The sequence below is a fragment of the Falco punctatus genome (assembly GCF_963210335.1).
Source record: "Falco punctatus genome assembly, chromosome: 3".
NCBI lineage: Eukaryota > Metazoa > Chordata > Aves > Falconiformes > Falconidae > Falco > Falco punctatus.
The window spans coordinates 95,701,846-95,721,733 of record NC_137582.1 but is presented as its reverse complement, the minus strand read 5'-3'; the positions used below and the strand labels follow the sequence as shown (position 1 = coordinate 95,721,733).

The window sequence follows — 19,888 nt, the reverse complement described above, 5'->3', positions numbered from 1 at the left end:
TAGTGAGCGGCCGGCCGGGTCCGGGGGGGGCGAGGGTTGCTCGGGGTGTCCCGGCCCGGGGGCGAGCAGCCCGGCGCCGTGGGCAGGCGAGGGGCGGCGTGTGCCGTCCCGCTGTCCCCCTGCCCGCCGTCCTCCGGCCCGGGGCTGGCGGCCGCCGTCTCGCTGCGGAGCCCCGGGGCTGCCCCCACAGCCGGCGGGCTCCCACGCGTGGCAGGGCCCCGCCGCGCCTCGGGGAAGGGCCGCGGGGCTGCAGCGTCGCTGCGAACTCCCACTCGAGCCCGTCCTGCGGGAAAATGGAGCTGCCGGGTGGGACCAGGCGCGCCGGGAGGGTCCGTGGAAGCGCTCCGCGGGGTGAGCCGAAGGGGCAAGCGGCACCCAACAGCGAAAGGGCCGGGCGGGGAAAGCGCGGCCCGCTGGGGCCTCGCCCAGCCCCGCGGACCCGGGGGGACCCACTGGCACCACGGGCGAAGCGACACGTGTGGAATCCCGACGGCTGCCAGGCCGGGGGACGCTAGGGGGTCCCCATAGCCCCTATAGCCCGCCCGCTGGGCTGGGCGGCCGCGCTGCGCCGGCTGGGCGAGGAGAAGGCGAACCGCCCTGTTCGGGCACCCCGGCTTTCATCGCCAAAACCGACCCCCCCCAGCTCCCAGGACTGTCCAGTTCCAGGCGGGAGCCCAGCTCCTGGTTTTGCTCCCAACTTTTGGGATCTCTCGACTAAGTCTTTCTCCCGACCGCCTTATTTAATTTTTTTGGGGGTAGCAGTAAGTCATCGGAAAAAAAATAAAGGGGGGGGGGGGAATGCAGTAAACAAAAGTATCTTTTTAATTGTTTTTAAAGTTAGAACTGGCGTCTTTTTATCAGGTCGGGGCGAAGAAACGATCAAACCAGGATTTTTAATTTTTTTATTTATTTCACTGAATCAACTCTTAAGTAATCACTCTTATGGGCTATCAGCCCTGAAATCTATTCCCGACTTTTCCTTACACCCCGGCCCTCCTAGCTCCGGTTCCCCGGCGCTGCCCCCCGCCCCCCCGCGCCGTGCCTGGCCACAGGGCCCGGCCGGGGACACCCACCGCCCGCTGCCCGTGCGGGTTCCCCGGGGAAAGCCTCCCCCTCCCCACCTGCCCCCGCACCCCAGGCCCGGGGCCGAGGGACGGGAGGGGCGAGAGCCGGGAGCCCCGAGCGGCTGCGGGTGGAAAGCTGTCCCGGGCGGGAGGCTCTCGCTGCCGGCCCGGCTCCACCAGGGCTGTGCCAAGGGGCGATGGGCCCCTTCGTTAACCTCCTCCCCTCCTCTTTTTCTCATCACCCACCCCAGCCCCCCCGGGGCATTAACTAGGCTTAATCTGCCAGCTCTATTTGAACCTAAATGGGAGTAAAAACAACAATTTACTCTCCTGCCACTTGCAGACAAAAACGCTGGTAAAAAAGAGCATCGGGGGGTGGAGGAGGGGGGAAGGGGAAAGAAAAAAACTATTTTGGGGATGTAGAGATGTGTGTGTGGAGGAGCAGGCCCGGGAGCCTGGGGGCTTTGCCGCCCTTCCCGGCGTGGGGACGCGTGTGCCGTGCCCCCCCCCCCCCAGGGCCCCCCGCGGCGTGGAGGGGCCGTTCGCTGCTGCAGGCAGTAAATTTTCCTCCGACGTCGTGGGGTGGGGGGGGTGGGGGTGGCCCCGGGAGGGTCTCCCAGGCCGACAGGGCAGGTTTTGCGGTTGGCAGAAGGAAGTTTCGGGGAGCGGCAGGGCAGCCAGGTGCTCGCCCCGCGTGGGGATGCCCGGCTCCGGGGGACGCCTGGGGGGCTCGACGGGCGTGGGGAGCCGCGCCAGGCCCGACACGTCGGCCCCGCGGAGGGGACAGCGCCTCGGCGTTAGGAGCGGCGCGGGATCCGAGAGGAAAAAAAGAAGAAAATCGGGGGAAAAGAACCCTTTCGGTGGATGGATCCAGGCTGGGCACCGTGGGGAATGAAGGAGGAGAAGGGTGGAAAAGCAGCCCCCCGAGAGGGCGGGCTGAGCGCTTGCATTGTTAAGCAAACGAAGCGCTCCACCTAAGAAAGTACCAAAGTTTTATGATGGTCATTGTTTTGTCCCTTTGCTCAAGTGCTTGCAAAAGACGGTTTGCCTCCTGCTACATTCCCATTACCGCTCGCCCACTCCTATCTGGGAGGTTATATGGGGTTTGTTTGGGTTGGTTTTGAAGACCCATAGCCAGCAGAGCCGAAAAGAACGAAATAGTTTGCAAAAGAAAGAAGCTTTTCAAATATCCACCAAAAAGATCAAATCAAATGCAGAGGGCAACAGAAGCCTCCGCAGACTATAACCTCGTTAGAGCAAGACCCGAGTCTCGTTTCTCCTCGCTTCGGTTTCTCAAAACCCGGTGGAAAAAAAAACAAAAAACAAACCAAGTGTGGGGGGAGAACGCCCGGGGGTGCCCTCATGGCTAGCCCCAAACTCTGCAGATGAAGGGACGGTCGCCTCTGGTTTCGCTGGCCACTTTCCTTCCCCTCTGGTGGGCAGAGGCGTGGGGGGAGCGGCGGCCGATGAGCCCAGCTCCATCGCCTGCCCGCCCCAGGCAGGGCCCGCTGCCCCCCCCCCCCCCCCCCCCGTGCCGGGTCTTCGGCGGGTTGGAGAAACCTTTTTTTTTTTTTTTTTTTTTTTTTTTTTTTTTTCTTTCCCCCTCCTTTTTTTCTTTCTTCTTCCCCCCCCCCTCTTTTTTTTTTTTTTTTTTTTTCCTCGCGGGTCCTTTCTACCTGTGTCCATGGCTGCAGGTTGTTGTGCTGGCGAGCAATTGGGCTGTTGTTGATATGCTAATGAGGCGATTAGGCTGTGGGTAAAGAGCTGGAAAAGGGAAAAGTTTCCACCATTAGAGGGAGATCTCCGAGCGCGAACGGGAGCTGCAGAGCCTCCGCCAGCCGCGCTCCCCACGCCGCCCCGGCACCGCCACCGTAGGGAAAGGCAGGGAGAATCAAATCCTCTCTCTCACGCCAATCCATGAAAATGCTTTGGAAACTGACGGATAATATCAAGTATGAGGAATGTGAGGTAAGCGCTTCCCCCGGCCGGGGTAGATCCCCGGCCCCGCAGCTGCGAGCGGGAACCTGCAGCATCCCTCCGTCTCTCAATTTCGTTTAGGAAAAGTTCTGCTCCTTCGCCCGGCTTCCTTGCGGTCCTGCAGCTGGAGAGGGGCTGGGGTCCTTCCCCAGGAACTTCGGGGCTTGTGGAAACCCGGCTTTGTCGGAAGTGTATGAGGAAAGGCAAACAGGATCCAGCAGCAGTCTGGTCTATAGGTAGATCCTGCGTAGATAAGGCTCTGTAAGACGCTACACTCATCCATATGGATGCATGACTGAAATGGATGGACGGATGAATGAATGAATGAAAGGGCAAAGAGACAAAGGGAAGAGAATTATTCTTACACGCCAGGTACCTGAGGCATCCCGGTAAATTGGCTCAGGACCGACGCTTAAATTCAGCCTTTTCGATGTAGCTGCGGGTCGATTATACCGAGCTGCACAAATTTGCAAGGGTCAGCTGCCGAACTGAAATCACGGGTTTGGGAGCAGTGTTCCCCCAGCCTCGTAATTTTCAGGGCCACACTCTCACGGGTTTGAGAAATAATATTTTAACCGCTTGGAAAAAAAATTAAAATCCACCTAATTTGGTCTGGGAGCCGTTCAGCAGAGATCGTGTGCGCGCATCTCTGTGTCTGTGTGTGCATCCATATTTTTAGAAAGAGGCGAGTGTCTTTTAATCTGACAAAAAGGAGAAGAGGAAAAAGAAGAGCGATGCCCAGGACCCCATGCCTAGTCTCAAACCAACGAATACCATTGTCACCCGTTTCGCAAAAGTTGCCAGTGCGGTGCGGTGCGTTTAAACCTCTCAATAAAGGACTCCACTTGGCAAATGAACGCAGTTATTTGGTCGTGACCCACGCGGGAAGGTTCCCCCCAGCCTGGCGGAGCCTTGCCGACATGCATGTCTGGGACGAAGGGGGGCCACGCTCTCATTCGACTCTGCCGCTGCTTTGGGCGATGCTTGTAGCTTAGGAAAGGGACCGAGGACTCGCCAGACTCACCGCCGACTAAATGGTTTTGGTGGTTTATTCCCGGATCGAGGAGTTTGGGATAAAAGCTGCCTCCTGGTGCGGGAGCTGAGCTCTTAGATCCACTCGCTGGCGGATGCTTGATTTCTAGAAATGAGTTGATAAGGGTGTTCTGTTTGGTTTTGGTTTGTTTTCTTGTTTGTTTTTTGTGGTGTTTTTTTTTTTTTTTTTAAGCCGGAAAAAAATAGAGATACATATTCCTCGGCTGGATTTCGGGAGGAAAGCGTGTCTCTCCCCCTCCCTCCCCCCAGGATCGGTGTTCAAGTGTGCACACGTGCGAGCGTGTGGATTTCATCGCAAATGGCTTTTGTTGCCTTGCGCTAATGGGACTTCGCACCGAGGTGCTACCGGCCGCGGGGGGAGCAGCGGCCGCTCCGCCGTAGCCCCGCTGGCTGTTGTGCATGCGTGTGCGGTCGGCTCTGCGCGCTCTCCCCGGGCGCGGATGCGAGGGGACTTGTAGGGAGGATGGTAAAGAGGGTGGCTGCGCCCTGATGGGGACGGGACCTGCCTTTAAAAAAAAAAAAAAAAAAAAAAAAGGAGGGGGGGCCCTGGAAGCACTGCTGGCCGCGCTGAGCGCCCGGGGGCCGGGAGCGGGCGGAGCGCGGGGCCGGGCGCCGGCGGCGCGGAGGCTGCGGCGGGGCAGCGGCGGCGAGCGGAGCGGTGCCGGTTTGAGGGAGTTGTTTGGGAGTTGCACAGCCAGTCCGACGGGTTGCGCCGGAGCCCCGGCTTGTCTGGGCCGGGTGAAGCGCTCGCCTTGCCTCTTTTCCCGGCTCCCTCTTCCCCCCCGCGTCCCCCCCGCCCTCCTTCCCTCCCCGCCTCGTGCCTTTTCCCCCCGTCTTTTCCCGGATCCTGCGAGAGGGGGGCCGCGGGGAGCCCGGCGGATGCTCCTTGGGCTCCCCAGCCCCCCACCCCGGGCGCCCGCCGGCCTCGGTGCTGGGCTCGGACTGGAGGAGGAGGAGGAGGAGGAGGGCTGACACCCAGAAAGGGGAGACACCCAAAAAAACTTTCCCAGCCGGTTTCCGGGACGCGGGGCACGGAGGCGAGCCGGCTCGGCGGCGCGGGGCGGCCGCCGCGGGGGCAGCGGCGCGGGGAGCCCCTCGGCGGGGCGCCGTCGAGGCATGGACGGGGCGGCGGCGGCGGGCGGCTCCGCGGAGCCCACCCCGCGCAAAGGCGGCGGCACGGCCGAGGGCGGCAAGAGCCAAGCGGGGAGCCAGCAGCCGCTCTTCTCCCTGGGCTTTGAGGCCGGCTACACGCAGCAGCCGCAGCCCGAGGTGCGCCCGCGAAGGACCGCGGGGCTGGGGGCATGGGGAGGCGGCGGCGGCGGGGGGAAGGGAGGGGAAGGGAAGCGAAGGAAGGGGGGATCCCGCGCCCCCTCCCCTCTCTCCTGCCCGTCTCTCCCACCCACCCCACCCCCCCCCGCACCCCCACCCCCCCGCACCCCCCGGCTCCCACCCTCTCCCTCTCTCCGGATCTCTTTCTCTTTCACTTTTGCATGCCCTGCAACCTTTTAAAATGTTGCCCCTTTCCTGTGATTCGTCAGACGCAGCAGCATGTCCCCCCTCTCTCTCTCCCGCTCCCTCTCTCTCCCTTTTTGTCTCTCTCTCCCTCTCCCTCTCCCCCATCTCTGATTAGATACACTGATTCTTCATTCAATGGACGTCATTTAGAACAGGCTCTGCCTTGAGTTGCCTTCTCGCTTCACGCTCGATTTCCAGCCATTCTTCCCTTATTAAGTGTTCGTGTAATATTAATAGTCATGAATATCTGCTATTAGGAGTCTCCAGGAAGGCAGCAGATCTGTTATTAGGAGCTCAAGTGAAGCAGCAGCTAAGTCAAAGGAGAAAAAGAAAGAAAGAGACAGAGGAAAAAAAAAAGGATTAAGAAACAAACACACACACGCTAAAAACAAAACAAAAAAAGGCAAAAAAAAAAAAAAACGCAAAAAAAAAAAAGCAAAACAAAAAAAGCAACCAACTTTGACTCCTCACACCACGCCAGGATAGAGCGCTCGCCTTGGCAACACCCGATGAAGGGCAGCAGAGATCGGTGCAAGTTCTGATGGATTATAGTGGCGCGCCCGCGGTGCAGGAGCAGCCCCGGCGCCCCGGTCCCGCCGCCCGCGCCTAGCGCCGGGCTCCGGCCGCGCTCCCTCCGCGCCCGCGCCGCGCCCGCACCCGCGGGGCTCCGCCGGGGGTTGCGCGTTTCGCCGGTCCCTTTCCTCTGCCTTTTTTTTTTTTTTTTTTTTTTTTTTCTACCTTGACTTGTAACCCCCGACTCTTCGCAGATGTTAGTGCACAGTTTTTCGGCTATGGTGAGTTGCTTCACGTTTCTCTCGGAGGGGGTTTGGTGTGTGCTGGATGTTGCTATTGTTGTCGGCGGTGGCGGTCGGGGTTTCGCACTCAGCTTTCCAGAGAGGGTGTTTTTTTTGCTTTTTCCTTTCCTTCTTTTTTATAAAGTCGCTGGTGTACCTTTTTGGTTCCCCCCCCCCCCTTCTCGCTTTCTTTTTTTCTTACCCCCCCCCCCCCCTTTTTTTTTCGGTCTGCTTCGCGCAAAAGGCAAAAGGCTTTGCTTGGACCCTACCGCTTCGATTTCTTCACCTTGCCACCTGCAAACGGGATATTTTCAGTTTTCTCGTTTCCCTTTTTCGGGATCGTGGCTCTTTCCCTTGAATCCTCCTCCTCCTCCTCGGAGGCCATACCTTTTTCCCCGGACATACCTGTAGTCTCTTCTTCCCGGCTACCGGAGCCGGCCGAGCCGTGCCGACCCAGCCGGGCGCGTTTCGGTGCCGCTGGCCCGTCGGGACGGCGGGACTCGGGGCGGCGCTCCCCCCCCCTGCCCGGCACATTCCTCCGCTTCCCCGGCGCCTCGGCTGCCGCCGCCGCCGCCCCCTCCGCGCCGAAACCGCCCGGTGGCGAGCGGGCAGCTCGGCCAGGCACCGGGGCCGCTCTCCCCGTAGGTGGGGGGCCGCGGCGGTGCCTTCGCCCCCAAACATTTGTAAAACTCGCGGGGGGAACGACCGGTTTGTTTAGAGCCTGTTTCGGCGTTTGTTGGTAACAAAATGGCAGTGGGCTTGGGTTTTCCAGGGTTTTCTTGGGATGCGTTGCCGGTAATCCTAGCGACAGTATTTGTCTCGGTTCTAGCCAGGGCCAGCGGGAGGATTTTGGGTCGTGGTAGAATTACGATTTTAATAATACCTGATTATGAATTATTCTTTTTATTTGCGGGAAATACCTGCTCCTGAAATGCCGGGGCGCGATCTGTCGGGAGCACACTCTGTATCGCCGCAATGTTTTATTAATTATTGTAAGCAGTCCTGTTATAATTATTGCTGTTATTGCTGTTATCATTACTGCCGTTATTATTATTACTGAAAAAGCGAGACTGCCTCTTAATTGCGTGCGAAGGGAAATGAGAGGCAGAGAAAGCCTCAGATCTGCTCTCTCCACCTCGGAGCGGACGGATTGCCCATCTTTGCCCCATAGGTGAAATTCGCAAGTCGATTTTGAGGAGAAACAGTTTGATATTATCTTTGTTTTTCTTTTCTCTCCCTCCTTCCCCCTCCCTCCTCCCCCCCCGCTCCCCCGCCGCCCCCCCACCTCAGGAGCGCCACGACAGTACCAGCAATGGGACAGCCCGGCTACCCCAGTTGGGGACCGTGGGTCAGTCTCCCTACACCAGCGCCCCGCCGCTCTCCCACACCCCCAACGCCGACTTCCAGCCCCCCTACTTCCCCCCCCCTTACCAGCCCATCTACCCCCAGTCTCAGGACCCCTACTCCCACGTGAACGACCCCTACAGCCTCAACCCCCTCCATGCCCAGCCGCAGCCCCAGCACCCAGGATGGCCGGGACAGAGGCAGAGCCAGGAGACGGGGCTACTTCACACGCACCGGGGTTTGCCCCACCAGCTCTCGGGGCTCGACCCACGCAGGGACTACCGGCGGCACGACGACCTGCTGCATGCCCCGCACGGGCTGGGCTCGGGGCTGGCCGACCTGCCCCTCCACTCCATCCCCCACGCCATCGAGGACGTGCCGGTAAGCAAAGGGGTTGCCCCCCGACCCATTCGTCCTCCGGCCCCCTCCCCGCGGGAGCTGAACTTCGAAGGGGGGAGGGGAGGGAGGGGGATCCCCCTCCCCCCAGAAAAAAAAAAAGGGGGGGGGAGGGAATAAAAGACACCCCCCCCGGGAAAGGCGAAGCCCCCACCTAGAACAATAGGTTCTCGCAGCTCGTCCCTGCGCGACGCCTCCCCGCTAACGTGCCCGCTAAAATATAAATAAATCAAATTACTGTCATCGTTAACAATATCTTTCCTTCTCAATGACAATAAGCTGTTACGATTGGAAGAATATATAATATCACCACAGGGCCGTGCATATGGGGATTTCTCGCTGCCTTGGGAAAAACACGAGTCTGAAACGCGAGATCTCATTAAATGTCCTCCCAGGCAAACGTAAAGGGGGAAGGAAAAAAAAAAGAAAAAGTGGGTGAAAGTGGCCTAAGAAGGAAAAATCGGTTTCCCGTGATTACAGAATCGGCATCTGGGATAACGACATCCAAAGTTGTAAGAGGGTACCGGCAGATCCTCTTCTCTAAAGGAATTAATTGACAAATCAGGCAAGAGGTATACTAAAACGCTGCCGCCTCCCTTTAGCAGCGGTGCAAAGGGATGACCTCATAAATCATTAGCTATAGGTTATCAAATTCGAGCCAGACCTGCTACACCCTAGATTAAATTAAATGTTGGGAGCCTATTGGAGGATGCATTATTTGGGGGACCTAATTCTGTTATCGATAAATAGAGATTAAAAAATGATTTCTAATTAAGCATGACATTAGCGCGTGGGCTATTTACAAAGCAAGCCAGGGCTATTGTTCGGTTAGGAAAGTGGCCTTATGCAATGTGATAGGTCGTGATCAAAGTTCATGTTTCAGGGTTTCTCCCTGAAAATGGAATTAGAACATGGCAATAAATTTATTAAAGCCCACAGAGCTTGTGCTGAGGGACTAAAGCTGCTCGACTTGCAGGAGGAAAGAGGAGGGAGGGAACTGTGGTATCTGGATGTGATTTTTGCTGAAATGCCATCCCAAATTACAGGATCAAATATTACAACAATATATTTGCTGACAGTTTAATGAGTACAGTTTCGTGTTGCAAGGATAATGTTCAGATGAACTTACCTATTTTTGGGGGTCATTTTGAAATCTTTTGTAAATTATACTCGGGGAAAATAGTGAATTTATTACAGCCCTCATCTGGCTAAATTAGCCACAGAAAATTGCTGGTTATGTTTAGCAGTTTTGCAATAAACGCATACATTTCCCAAAGTGGAGGATTTAGTCAGCAATTTGGATCCGTTAAAAGCAGGTCGATTCTTTAAACTTGATATAAAATAACATGAAGGCAATAGTAAGAATAAACTAATTTGTTGACTGCAAGCCCCTGATTGCTGTAGGAGGAACATGACCTAAAATATTCTGTTGAATTCTCCCTCTCCTCAATTGTGCTCCATGGCAGTGGGCTGATTCGGGAAGCCTCCTCTGCAGATCTATGAATTAATAGCATTGCTATACTTCGTGAAAACCAAATGCCATCTGGTTTAAATCCTTAAACCAGCCCAGCCATTTTTTTTTCCTCTCTCTCTCTGTAAAACTGAATCAGCAGGCTGCATGAAGGAAAGCATAAAAATAAGAGGATGTATCTTCTCTAAGAATATTTTATCTAGTTATGGAGGAAAAAAAAATTAAAAAGCCAACAACAAAACAACCAAACTGCCCTTTACAGAAATCTGGGTCGGGAAAGAGTCGTTTTTGAATTTTTCTGTTGCTGCAACAGTTAACCTTTAATAAAAACGACCGCTAAATATTTAAGAAAATCAAGTAGACGGTGAAAATTATTTAATCATAAATATCTCTGTGGGATTTTAAACTTAACAGTCCTCCCTGTATGGAATATGTGTAGAAATAACACAAATAAAAGTATTATGCCACACTACATTTACTTTATGGGTTTAGGGTGCATGCATAAAGGGATCATATTTCCCCATATAGTTAAAACACAAGAACTGCAGCAGTAGTCATTTCTGAACATTTCTCAATTTAATTATACTTAAATCCAGAAGCACTTTAGGCAAGTTACAAATGAGAGCATTGAGTATAATAAAACCTGTAATAAAGCAACTTAGTACCATCCACCCGGAATCATTGAGATCAGGCACAATTAACAGGAGCATAAATCCAAGACAGAATGGAAAATGTTAGAATCAGTATTATTGTTGGACAAAGACTAGAGAAGGAAGTAATAGTTTTTTAAATGGTAATGCCTGGGTTTTGTAACGATTGCGAAATCTTCTATCTCAGCAGCACTGGTGTTAATTTGTAAACACAGCCAGACATTATATTGCCTGTCAGTTTTTGGAATTAGAAAACATGATTTCATTTGACTTTCTAATCACGTCGTGGCTCCGCCGCGCGAACCCCAGCTGTAGCCGCGACCGCGGAACCTGCGAGGGGACAATAGTGGGGGGGCGCGGGGTGCGGCCCCCCCCGGCTCCGCACCGCTCCCGCTCCTTTGTGCTCTGCGCCCGCAGCGGCGGGGAAGGGCCGGGCCGGGCCGGGGCCGCTTCCCGGGGAGGAGGGGAGGGAAAAGAAGGGAAGGGAGGAGAGACCCCGCAGAAGCTGGAGGCCACTCGCCAGTCGGGCTCGGCCGGGCAAGCCCCGGGGGCGTGGGGGTGGTTTACTATTTTTTTCTATTTCTTGGGGAACGGGGGAAGAGCGGGGAGGGATGCAGGATTCCTCCCGATAAAGGAAATCCCCCCAAATCCCGTGTTCCATCCCCGTCCCCCCTCTCTTCCCCAGCAGGATCTGTTGTTTCCCTCCTCGCAGCTTGCCTGGGGAGGGGGTACACAACTTCTCCCGCACCCCATCCCAACCCACCCCTCCCTGCCTTTTGTTGTGGTTGTACATTTACATCCCTGCCTGTTCCTTTTGTTGCAGCACGTAGAAGACCCCGGTATTAACATCCCAGATCAAACTGTAATTAAGAAAGGTAAGCCGTTTTGCGCATACCAAACATGTCGTCACAGGCTGGGGACTGCTGGCGGGAAGGACTTACCCGCCCCCCCCCCCACCCCCCCCAAGCCCCCCGGCCCCGGGCTCCTTCCTTTGGCACGTACTGTTGGTCAAAAGGGTGGAGGCAGAGAAAGAAAACGGGCGATGCGGGTTGAAAACTGCCCTCTTAAATGGCCGCGTTTGCCGGGTATTTTAATTATTGTTGTCATTAGGGAGGGAAAAAAACATTAGCAGATGATCTAGAAAATCCGAGCCGGTGTTTTAGTGCATTAGCAAACAATTCTGTTTCATGGTTTGCCCCTTGCATCGGGCTGAGCGGCGAGGTGTAATCGTTGTTGGTAAACTGGGCTGTGAAAGAGAAAACGTTGTTCCTCCTTCTTCGGGTTTTCTTATTTAAATCACGGCGGTGACGAGGTGGGCTGTCGGGAGAACTAGGGGCGAGTTTCTGGAAACTGATGGCTGTCCGTCAGGGTGGTTTGGTTTTCGTTGGCTTTGTGCGCTTGCTTCATTTGGAATTGAATTGCTTGGATGCTGGTCCTCAAATCGTACAAAATATTTATGGCGTGTTTGCAATCTATTTCCTTTTCCCGTCTTTCTTCGGAAGACCGAAAGATTGGGAAAGGTGGCACAGGGCAGTTTGCAAACGAGGTTTGCTTGGTGGAAAGCGGTCGGTTTGCGTTTGGATCCTCTGTCGGGAGCTGCTGCTGGAGCAAAATTCGCGGGGCTGAGCGGGTGGTCGCCGGCTGCTGCCCGCGCCGGGGGGTGCCACGGCCGTTCGGCCGCCCGGGACAGGGGTACCCTGGCCGCCACCGGAGCGAGGTGCTGAGCAGGGCCGCTCTCCTCTCTGCCAACCCTAATCGCTGTGCAGCCAAGGAGCTCAAAGTTTCATTCCCTCCCCCCCCCCCCCCCCGTAAAGCCTTTGTCACGTCAAATTAGATGTGCAAGGGATAAATCTTAAGAGATGCTCTTTCCAAGTCGACATGATAATTGGCTCTTTTATTAGTAATCTCAAGAGTTCGTTTAACTCCTGTTGTATCTATTAGCCTTCCCAGAGCTATTAATGTCACAAGTGATCTATCCAAAAGGCAGAGAGCCCCCCGCTCGGTTGGGCCGTGGCCCGGGCGGAGGAGGAAGGCAAAGGCGGCCGCGGACCCGCCCGGGACCCGAGGCCAGCGGGCACCGCAAGGCAGCCGGCGGGGAGAGACCGGGCTCCATCCCGGTGCGCGCCCCGCCACCGGGGCACACGCGTCCCGGCTCCGCGCCGCCTGACGGGTTTCCACGTCAAAAGTTGCGCGCTGGGGAGGCGGCGGGGCGGGCGGGCCGGCGCCGTCCCGGGGGGAGCCTGGCGGCGCGTACCCCGGTGCCACCCGGCTGCTGCCGCCGCCCCCCGGGCGCTGCCCGCCCTCCGCGGCAAGGGCGGCCGGCGGCGCCCGCGGCGTGTGACACGGCCGGTGCTGACGTGCTTTAACAGCCGCCAGCCCCCCACCGGGCTGAAGGGGGGGGGGGGCGCAGGGTCGGGGTTTATTTTGTTTTGGTTTTTTGTTTTAATTTCTTTGCTGCGGGTCGAGGGTCTCCCCCTGCTCCCCCCGGCTAGCCGAGGGCTGCCCCGCCGGCCGCACTGCCCTCCGTAGGCGGTGCGGGACCGGGGCTGGCCCGCCGCGCCCCCCCTCCCGCCTCCCCGCCCGCTCCTCACCCTCACCTCCCTGCTCCTCCCTCCCTGCAGGCCCCGTGTCCCTCTCCAAGTCTAACAACAACGCCGTCTCCTCCATCCCCATCAACAAGGACACGCTCTTCGGCGGGGTGGTGAACCCCAACGAGGTCTTCTGCTCGGTGCCGGGCCGCCTCTCGCTGCTCAGCTCCACCTCCAAATACAAGGTCACGGTGGCGGAAGTGCAGAGACGCCTCTCGCCGCCCGAGTGCCTCAACGCCTCCCTGCTGGGCGGGGTGCTCCGGAGGTGAGGGGCGGGGGAACGCAGGAGGCGGGGTGGCGGCGGCGAATAACGCCCGCTGCCGGGCCGGGCCGTGCCGTGCCGTGCCGGGCGGGGTGTGGGAGCACGGCGACAGCCCACGCGGGGCGGCGGGGGTGGGGGAGGGCGTGCGGCGCCCGCCGCTAGGGGGCGGGGCAGCGCTGCGAGGCGGGGGCGCTGTAGCCATGGCAACGTGCTGGTGTGCCCCCCTCCCCCCCCCCCCCCGGCAGGACCCGTGTCTCCCCCCTCCCCGCGCCATGCTGTCCCATCAAGGGGGTGACCCCCCTACATACCACACCCCCAGGAGCAGGGAGGCTAGTGGTGGGTGCTCCGCCATGGGCACCCACCCCGCCACCCACTGCCCTGGGCCTGCAGCCTCAGCCAGGCAATTACGCAGCACCCGGGTAGGGAATAATATCCACGATTAATTAAACCAGCTCCCACCTGCACGGCCCGGCTCCGTCCGGCTCTGCCGAAAAGCCGCAGATGGGCCGCAGGGATTAGCGTGAGGGCGGCCGTGCTGCGCGGCGGGAGCGGGGTGAGGCTGGGCCGCTGCCCCGGCGCTGTGAGGAGAAGCTGCCCCCAGGCCCAAGGCGCCTCTGAGCTGGCCCGCCAGCTGGGGGCTGATCCGGACCTCAGCGAGGGCCCCTGTTGCCGAGACATGGAGCCATCCAAAGCCCCATCCCTATGTCTGAAACAGCTTTCAGCTGTGCTCGCTCTTCAGCCCCCCCCAGCCCCCCAGCACCCCCACCCCTGTACCCCCTTGGCGGGAAGGCGATGGGTCGGGGCGATCTGGGCGGGAGCCGAAGCCAGCCCTGTTTCTCAATGCCTGTCTGTGTGGACCAGGGCGAAGTCTAAAAACGGAGGGAGATCTCTGAGGGAGAAACTGGACAAAATAGGATTAAACCTGCCAGCCGGGAGGCGTAAAGCTGCTAACGTCACCTTGCTCACGTCGCTGGTGGAGGGTAAGTGACTCAAAGAGCGGGGAGGGCTCCTTTGGAAAATGGCCTGTTGCTTTTGCCTGATGGGAGAAGTTATGGTGTTGGGTTGGTTGGTCATCCTGTCCCCCCCCTCAAGTCAGTGCTGCTTGTTGGAAATTGGAAGGGTGTTACTTTCTATGCCTTGGGGAAAAAAATGTTAAATGTCTGCCTTTGCTTTTTGTTTTAACCCCAAGTGGGCTTCCATGAGTCCTGCAGACTCAGCATTGCATTCTACCATGTATTTGCTTTCAAGGCTATGAGCTAGATGTTTTCAAGGCCCCGTCTTGCTCCCTTGTTCAGGTGAGCAATCCCTCCCCAGCGTACCCGGATCTCGTTGGGAGCAGCATGGGCCAGATCACTGCAAACAGGGGCTGTGGGCTCAGTGCCGTACAAGACCCCTGAACATCCAGTTGGAAATTGCGGGGAGCAGAGCCTCGTAATGCTTCACTGCTGTCCTTCTGCCGCAGGTGGACAGCCAACCAATTTTAAATGTCAGAAACTGCAGCTACTTTAAGTATGTTCTCCCTCCCAGCCTGCAGCCACGTAACAGTAAATCATTTAAGTCTTCTGACATCTGCATTTGAGAAATGCGTGACCATTACTTCCTGAATTCATTTGGGAATCCTTGACCTCAGCCATGAATTAATGGTGTCCTGAAAGCCTCAAAGTTGCACCCCCCCACCCCTTTTGGTTCTCATTTTCAGGACACGTGTTCCCTTGGCTATATTGTTCTTTTCTCATTTGGCCAGAAAAGGTGCAACTTACTTTTAAAGCCTTGGGACGGCCTATGCTGTTAGAACTGGAAGGTGGGAAGCTCAAGAGTTTGCAGTCATTTAGTTTTCAAGCAGTTGCTGTGTCACACTGGCACAAAGTAAGCCCAAGACCAGCAAATAGATCCTCCTCCTTTCCCCTCACTTATTATGTGCATTTTAGACCAGTTCAGTCTGCAAAGTGCTTTTAAGCTCAGCCTGGGCTGTGCAGGTTTAACTTAAGTTTGGTTGTGTAGGAGGAAATGTGTTGCTTTGTTTTGTTGTCGCTTTGCATTCTGCAAGAAATGTTTCATGTTCAAAGGGATGGGGAAAGAAGCGCTGCGCAATGCCAGGCTTCATTTTTTTAAACATCAGGATTAGTGGCTGCACTATATTTATACTGCGTGAAAATTACTGTGTCTTCGTGTCTTTGGAAAAGCTTTGCAATTGCATCGATGCACTGTAGTAAAAAATCACAAGGGGAAAACTTGTAAAAAGTCTAGATTTGGTAGATACTTAACATTATTTGTGATGTTAATGAATATGGAGAAGGTTTTATGGTAATCTATTGTTCTGTTTGGCTTTCACATACAATGGCTTTAAAAGGATGATTTTTTTGAGAAACAAAACTAGAGGCCTGATCTCCAGATAATTTAGAGATGGTGGCTAATTTTGGGGGGGATGATAGCGTAAACATTGCTGGGGCTTTGAGTCCTGTAGTGATGAGACAGTTTCTAGAGTACTGTTATTGTTTATGATCCGCTCCATTTTATGGAAACAAGCTCACTGGACTGAGGCTTTGAAGCTCTAATTGGCGCATGCATTCTTCCGGAGCTAGAGCTAATGGCAGGAAGCCCTGCAGTAAAAACCAACTGGTTCAGGAAATTAAAACCAAAGATTTGAAAATCAACAAAACAGACAGACTCAGTGGAATGACCCTAAAATTCTCATGGTTAATCGTTTGGGGGTGAACATATAATTATATGCGATCAAGTTAAATTTTAAACACTTAGCTGTTTAATGCATTTTATTTAGAAGAGCTCTAGGAGTAATTATGATCAATATTAATCATTGATGCATTGCAAAAGAATATAGAGATGGGGCTGAGGTGAACAAACATTTCCAGAGTCAATAGCTGTGAATGAAATGTACCTAAATGGCTGCGTATAGGTATGGATATGTAAATCTAAGCACACATACTAGGTGGATGGAGCCTGCCTGTCTAAAAGTATCTGTTAGTCAATGTAAACTTTACAAATTTTTTATGCGAGATTTCACTTGTAACGATTGTCATGAAAATACACATTTGCATTGCCTTGACTGAAGCAGAGAAAACTCCTGCAAGATAAGATGTGATTAGCATTTCTTACCTTACCTTTTTCAAAGAAAGTCCAAGCCTTTTAGAAGAAAAGCCCGAGTAGAATCTAGTGCCTTTTTTTTTTTTTTTTTCTAATGGATTTTTGCCTCTGTGCTATGTGTACTGATGAGCTGTGTGTTTCCTTCCCATCCCCACCCGTGCCTCCCTTTTCAGGAGAAGCAGTACATCTAGCTAGAGATTTTGGGTACGTTTGTGAGACAGAATTTCCTGCCAAAGCAGTAGCTGAATTTCTCAACCGACAACATTCCGATCCAAACGAGCAAGTTACAAGAAAAAACATGCTTCTAGCTACAAAGTAAGACATTTACCTTCCTGGCATGTTGCTCAGAAGTCAGGGGAGGGCAAATAACCTGGGTTTGGGGCTTTTATTTGTGAGCATTTGCCACATAGCCAGTGGCTGATAGTTTTGCACGTTGTGAGGGGGTGTATTTGCTCTCCTGCTATAGGAAAACTCTATAACCCAGCTTGGTTTCTATCAAGTCGGTTCGTGCAGATTACCTTGAAAGCAAGTCGTGAAAATTGTGGGTGGATGTTTAGTTAAAGAAAAAGCAGTAATTCTTCAGAGCAAAACATTTCCTGGGCCTTTTCACTTAGCTTATCAATTTAAGTAGAAGGGGAAGGCTTCCCATTGACAGTAAAATAAAACTGGCACATTAAACTGATTTCAGTTCATTAAAATCGGCAATGGTTCTTTCTGCCTAAGCAGCTCTGTTACTTAGTGAATATGGGGATATTAAAAATATATTTTAAATGACAATCTGTACGCAGTTAAAGTGCTAGTGGAGTTTATCATTGGTGGTGCTGCCTAGACTTCCAGGTGGTGCGTGAAAAGAAAATGATTGTTTTGATATGTTTGCTGGAAATTAAAAGGGTTGTTTAGTAGCCCTTAATTACCAATGGAGGTGTCACCAAAGGGCACAGTGCCAGAGGACGCAGGCAGAAGATGGGAGCCGCTTTATGACTGGAAGACATTAACATGGGTTTTAGAATACAAACTGTTTCAACACGCCTCTGAGCTCTCTTGCTCTAAGGTGTGTTATTTCCCCAACCATTTGTGCAGGGAGTGGATGATATAACTGAACTTCTGTGCCATGCCTTTGTAGCCTTTCTTCCCACCTCCCTGGAAGGAAATTTCCAGACCTGGGTTAGCATCAGCTTTCCCCTCTGTGGGAAGGTCCCTTTGGATTTGTAGATGTAGACGTACATGTATAAATGTTTCAGAATATCCTAATTTAAAGCCTCGATTCCCCTCTCTGCCCTCACTCTTTGTTCCTGACAAACAGCCGCATTTTAGCCTTGTGCAGGAAGAGGCTCGTGCCTCTTTCCAGTTCAAAGAAATAAAATAATAAAAAAATAATCTTCCAAGACATGGTTAAATCCCTGAACCTCCCTTTAGATATTGCACCCCATCTATTCCCTTCTGTTCTGCTTGGGAACTTTGAACTGTGTATCTGCTCCAAAACCCAACTGGGCAGGAAGGATGGGTGTTTGTGGGGAGGGTGTAGGGGGCTGCGATAAGGGGACTGGTGGGGGCAGTTGGGATGTGTGGGTATCTGCGTGCCTGTTTGCCCATGCGCTGGCTGTAGCTGGGGCGTGATGTGTGTGGCAAGCGAGGTGAAGGAAGAGGTTTGTGCGTGCTGGCAAAGTGTGAGAATTAGGGAGAAGGATGTGTAGAGAGAAGAGGGAGAGGAGAGAGAGCGGAGCGTGTGTGCACTCGAGGGCAGCAGCCCCCTTGATCCAGGGGCTTGTGTAATCTAGCAGGGAGAATGCACAGGCTTTGCTGCTGCCAGTGATGGTTCATTTCTCTCCCTCTGTCTTCCCCTCCCTCCCTGCCTCCTTCCCTCTGTCTCTCTGCTCCATTTGTGCTACAGACAGATCTGTAAAGAGTTCACCGACCTGCTGGCTCAGGACCGATCTCCCCTGGGGAACTCGCGGCCCAACCCCATTTTGGAGCCGGGCATCCAGAGCTGCCTGACCCACTTCAACCTCATCTCGCACGGCTTCGGGAGCCCGGCGGTGTGCGCTGCCGTCACTGCCCTGCAGAACTATCTCACCGAGGCACTCAAGGCCATGGACAAAATGTACCTCAGCAACAATCCCAACAGCCACACAGACAACAGCACCAAAAGCGGCGACAAAGAGGAGAAGCACCGAAAGTGAGGATTCCCCCCCACATACACTCCTCTCCCTCCCCCCTCATAGCCCATCGATCCATTCATCTCCCTCCTCCCTCTCCCCTGCACCCAGCACCCCAGGCTACAGCAACAGAATGAGCATCCTTCTGCCAATCCTGTTCTCTGACTCTGCAGGACTGCTCAGCCCTCTCCCCACACCCTTTCCCAGCATCCACATTTCCATTTGCTCCCTTTTAACTTCCTCCCCTCTCCCCGCTGCCACCATCGTTTTACCCCAGTTTGGAGCCTAAGAGAACAGAACAGGGGGACGGAGCCAGCAAAGAAAAAAAGTTCTGTCTTGAGTTTGTGAACTTTTTTTTTAAATAAAACAAAAGGAGGAAAAAAAAAAGAAAACAAAAAAAGAAAAGGACTTTTTTTCTAAAAATATATAAAAAATTAAAAAAAAAAAAACCAAAAAGAAATAAATAATACTTAAAAAATTCTATGAGCTTCACCGGACTGAATCACCACCTTCCCTTACATAAACTTCAGTTAAGATTGTAGCCATATTAAAAATGAAAAAAGCGATAAAGGTACAGCAGCAACAGCAAACAGACAAAAGGCAAAAAGGACTGATGACATTTTATCAGTATTGTGAATAAACTTGAACACAAAACACAAGCAGTTCCATGTCATATCTTCAGTTGTAGAACTTTTTCCTGTCCAAGGTAAAGCGACCAACTTGAACTTTCTATTGCAACACGATTCACGGTTATTATATAAGGGAATCAGTGTTCATGTATGTATATATTTATTTATGTGTAATTTAATGGGAATTGTAAATATGGTGAGTCTGTTTTAAGCCTTTTTTTATTTATCTGGTGATCTCGTTTACCTCTTGTTTAGTGGGTTTTAAATCTTCCCCTCTTAGTTCATCATGTGGTTCATGGTACTTATTTAGATATCAGAGGTTTTTTGGGGGTTTTTCTCTGGGATTCATCATTTTTAGCCCTGTTGTAGCATGTTAAAGGCGACAATGAAGCAGCTGAACAAATAAAAAACCATGAATTTTTATATATAATTAGTATGACATTTAGTTTCTCATTGAAGATAAAATAAAGTGATGTTGGACCCTGGCAAGGTTTTTAAACATGTTAGTGGTTTTACAACCCTTATGTGTTGTGGAAAATGAAAGAAGTTATTTTCATCCACTGTCCTCCTCCCGAAAGCACCATCAGAGCAATAAATTAATATTGTCTTTTAAAACAAGATTTAGCTTTTCTCTCCTTTTTTCCCCCTTTTTTTTTTCTTTCTCCCTTTCTTTTGTTTTTCTTTTTCTCCTTTTTTTCTTTTTCTTCTTCTTTTTTTTTTTTTTTCCCAAAGAACTTTAAACATTTGGGACCACCTGGTATCCTGTATTTCCACTGGCCATATTGGAAGCAGTTATAGTTGTATTGTATTGAGTTGTGCCGGCAGTAGTTTCCATGCCTATCAATGTATCATAGTCCTTTGTTGCCCAGATAAATAAATATTTGATA

General features: G+C 53.3%; 1 protein-coding gene across 6 annotated transcripts; it reads left to right on the top strand.

Annotated features, from left to right (window-relative positions):
• The first annotated feature begins 2,752 nt into the window (after positions 1 to 2,752).
• TFAP2A (transcription factor AP-2 alpha) lies at positions 2,753 to 19,031 on the top strand. 6 transcript variants are annotated; one of them, XM_080380559.1, is made up of 8 exons: positions 2,755 to 3,032; positions 7,694 to 7,751; positions 7,853 to 8,128; positions 11,088 to 11,139; positions 12,886 to 13,117; positions 13,976 to 14,094; positions 16,390 to 16,531; positions 18,108 to 19,031. In XM_080380559.1, the coding sequence occupies exons 1-8, from the start codon at positions 3,019 to 3,021 to the stop codon at positions 18,394 to 18,396; spliced, it is 1,182 nt and encodes a 393-aa protein (XP_080236685.1). In that variant the 5' UTR covers positions 2,755 to 3,018; the 3' UTR covers positions 18,397 to 19,031. The 6 variants fall into 6 exon arrangements, with proteins under 6 accessions (XP_080236683.1, XP_080236685.1, XP_080236687.1 ...); XM_080380561.1 differs by adding an exon at positions 6,377 to 6,403 and having other exon boundaries at positions 2,979 to 3,032; positions 7,694 to 8,128; XM_080380558.1 differs by lacking the exon at positions 2,755 to 3,032 and adding exons at positions 5,231 to 5,363; positions 5,867 to 6,403 and having other exon boundaries at positions 7,694 to 8,128.
• The last annotated feature ends 857 nt before the right edge of the window (positions 19,032 to 19,888 follow it).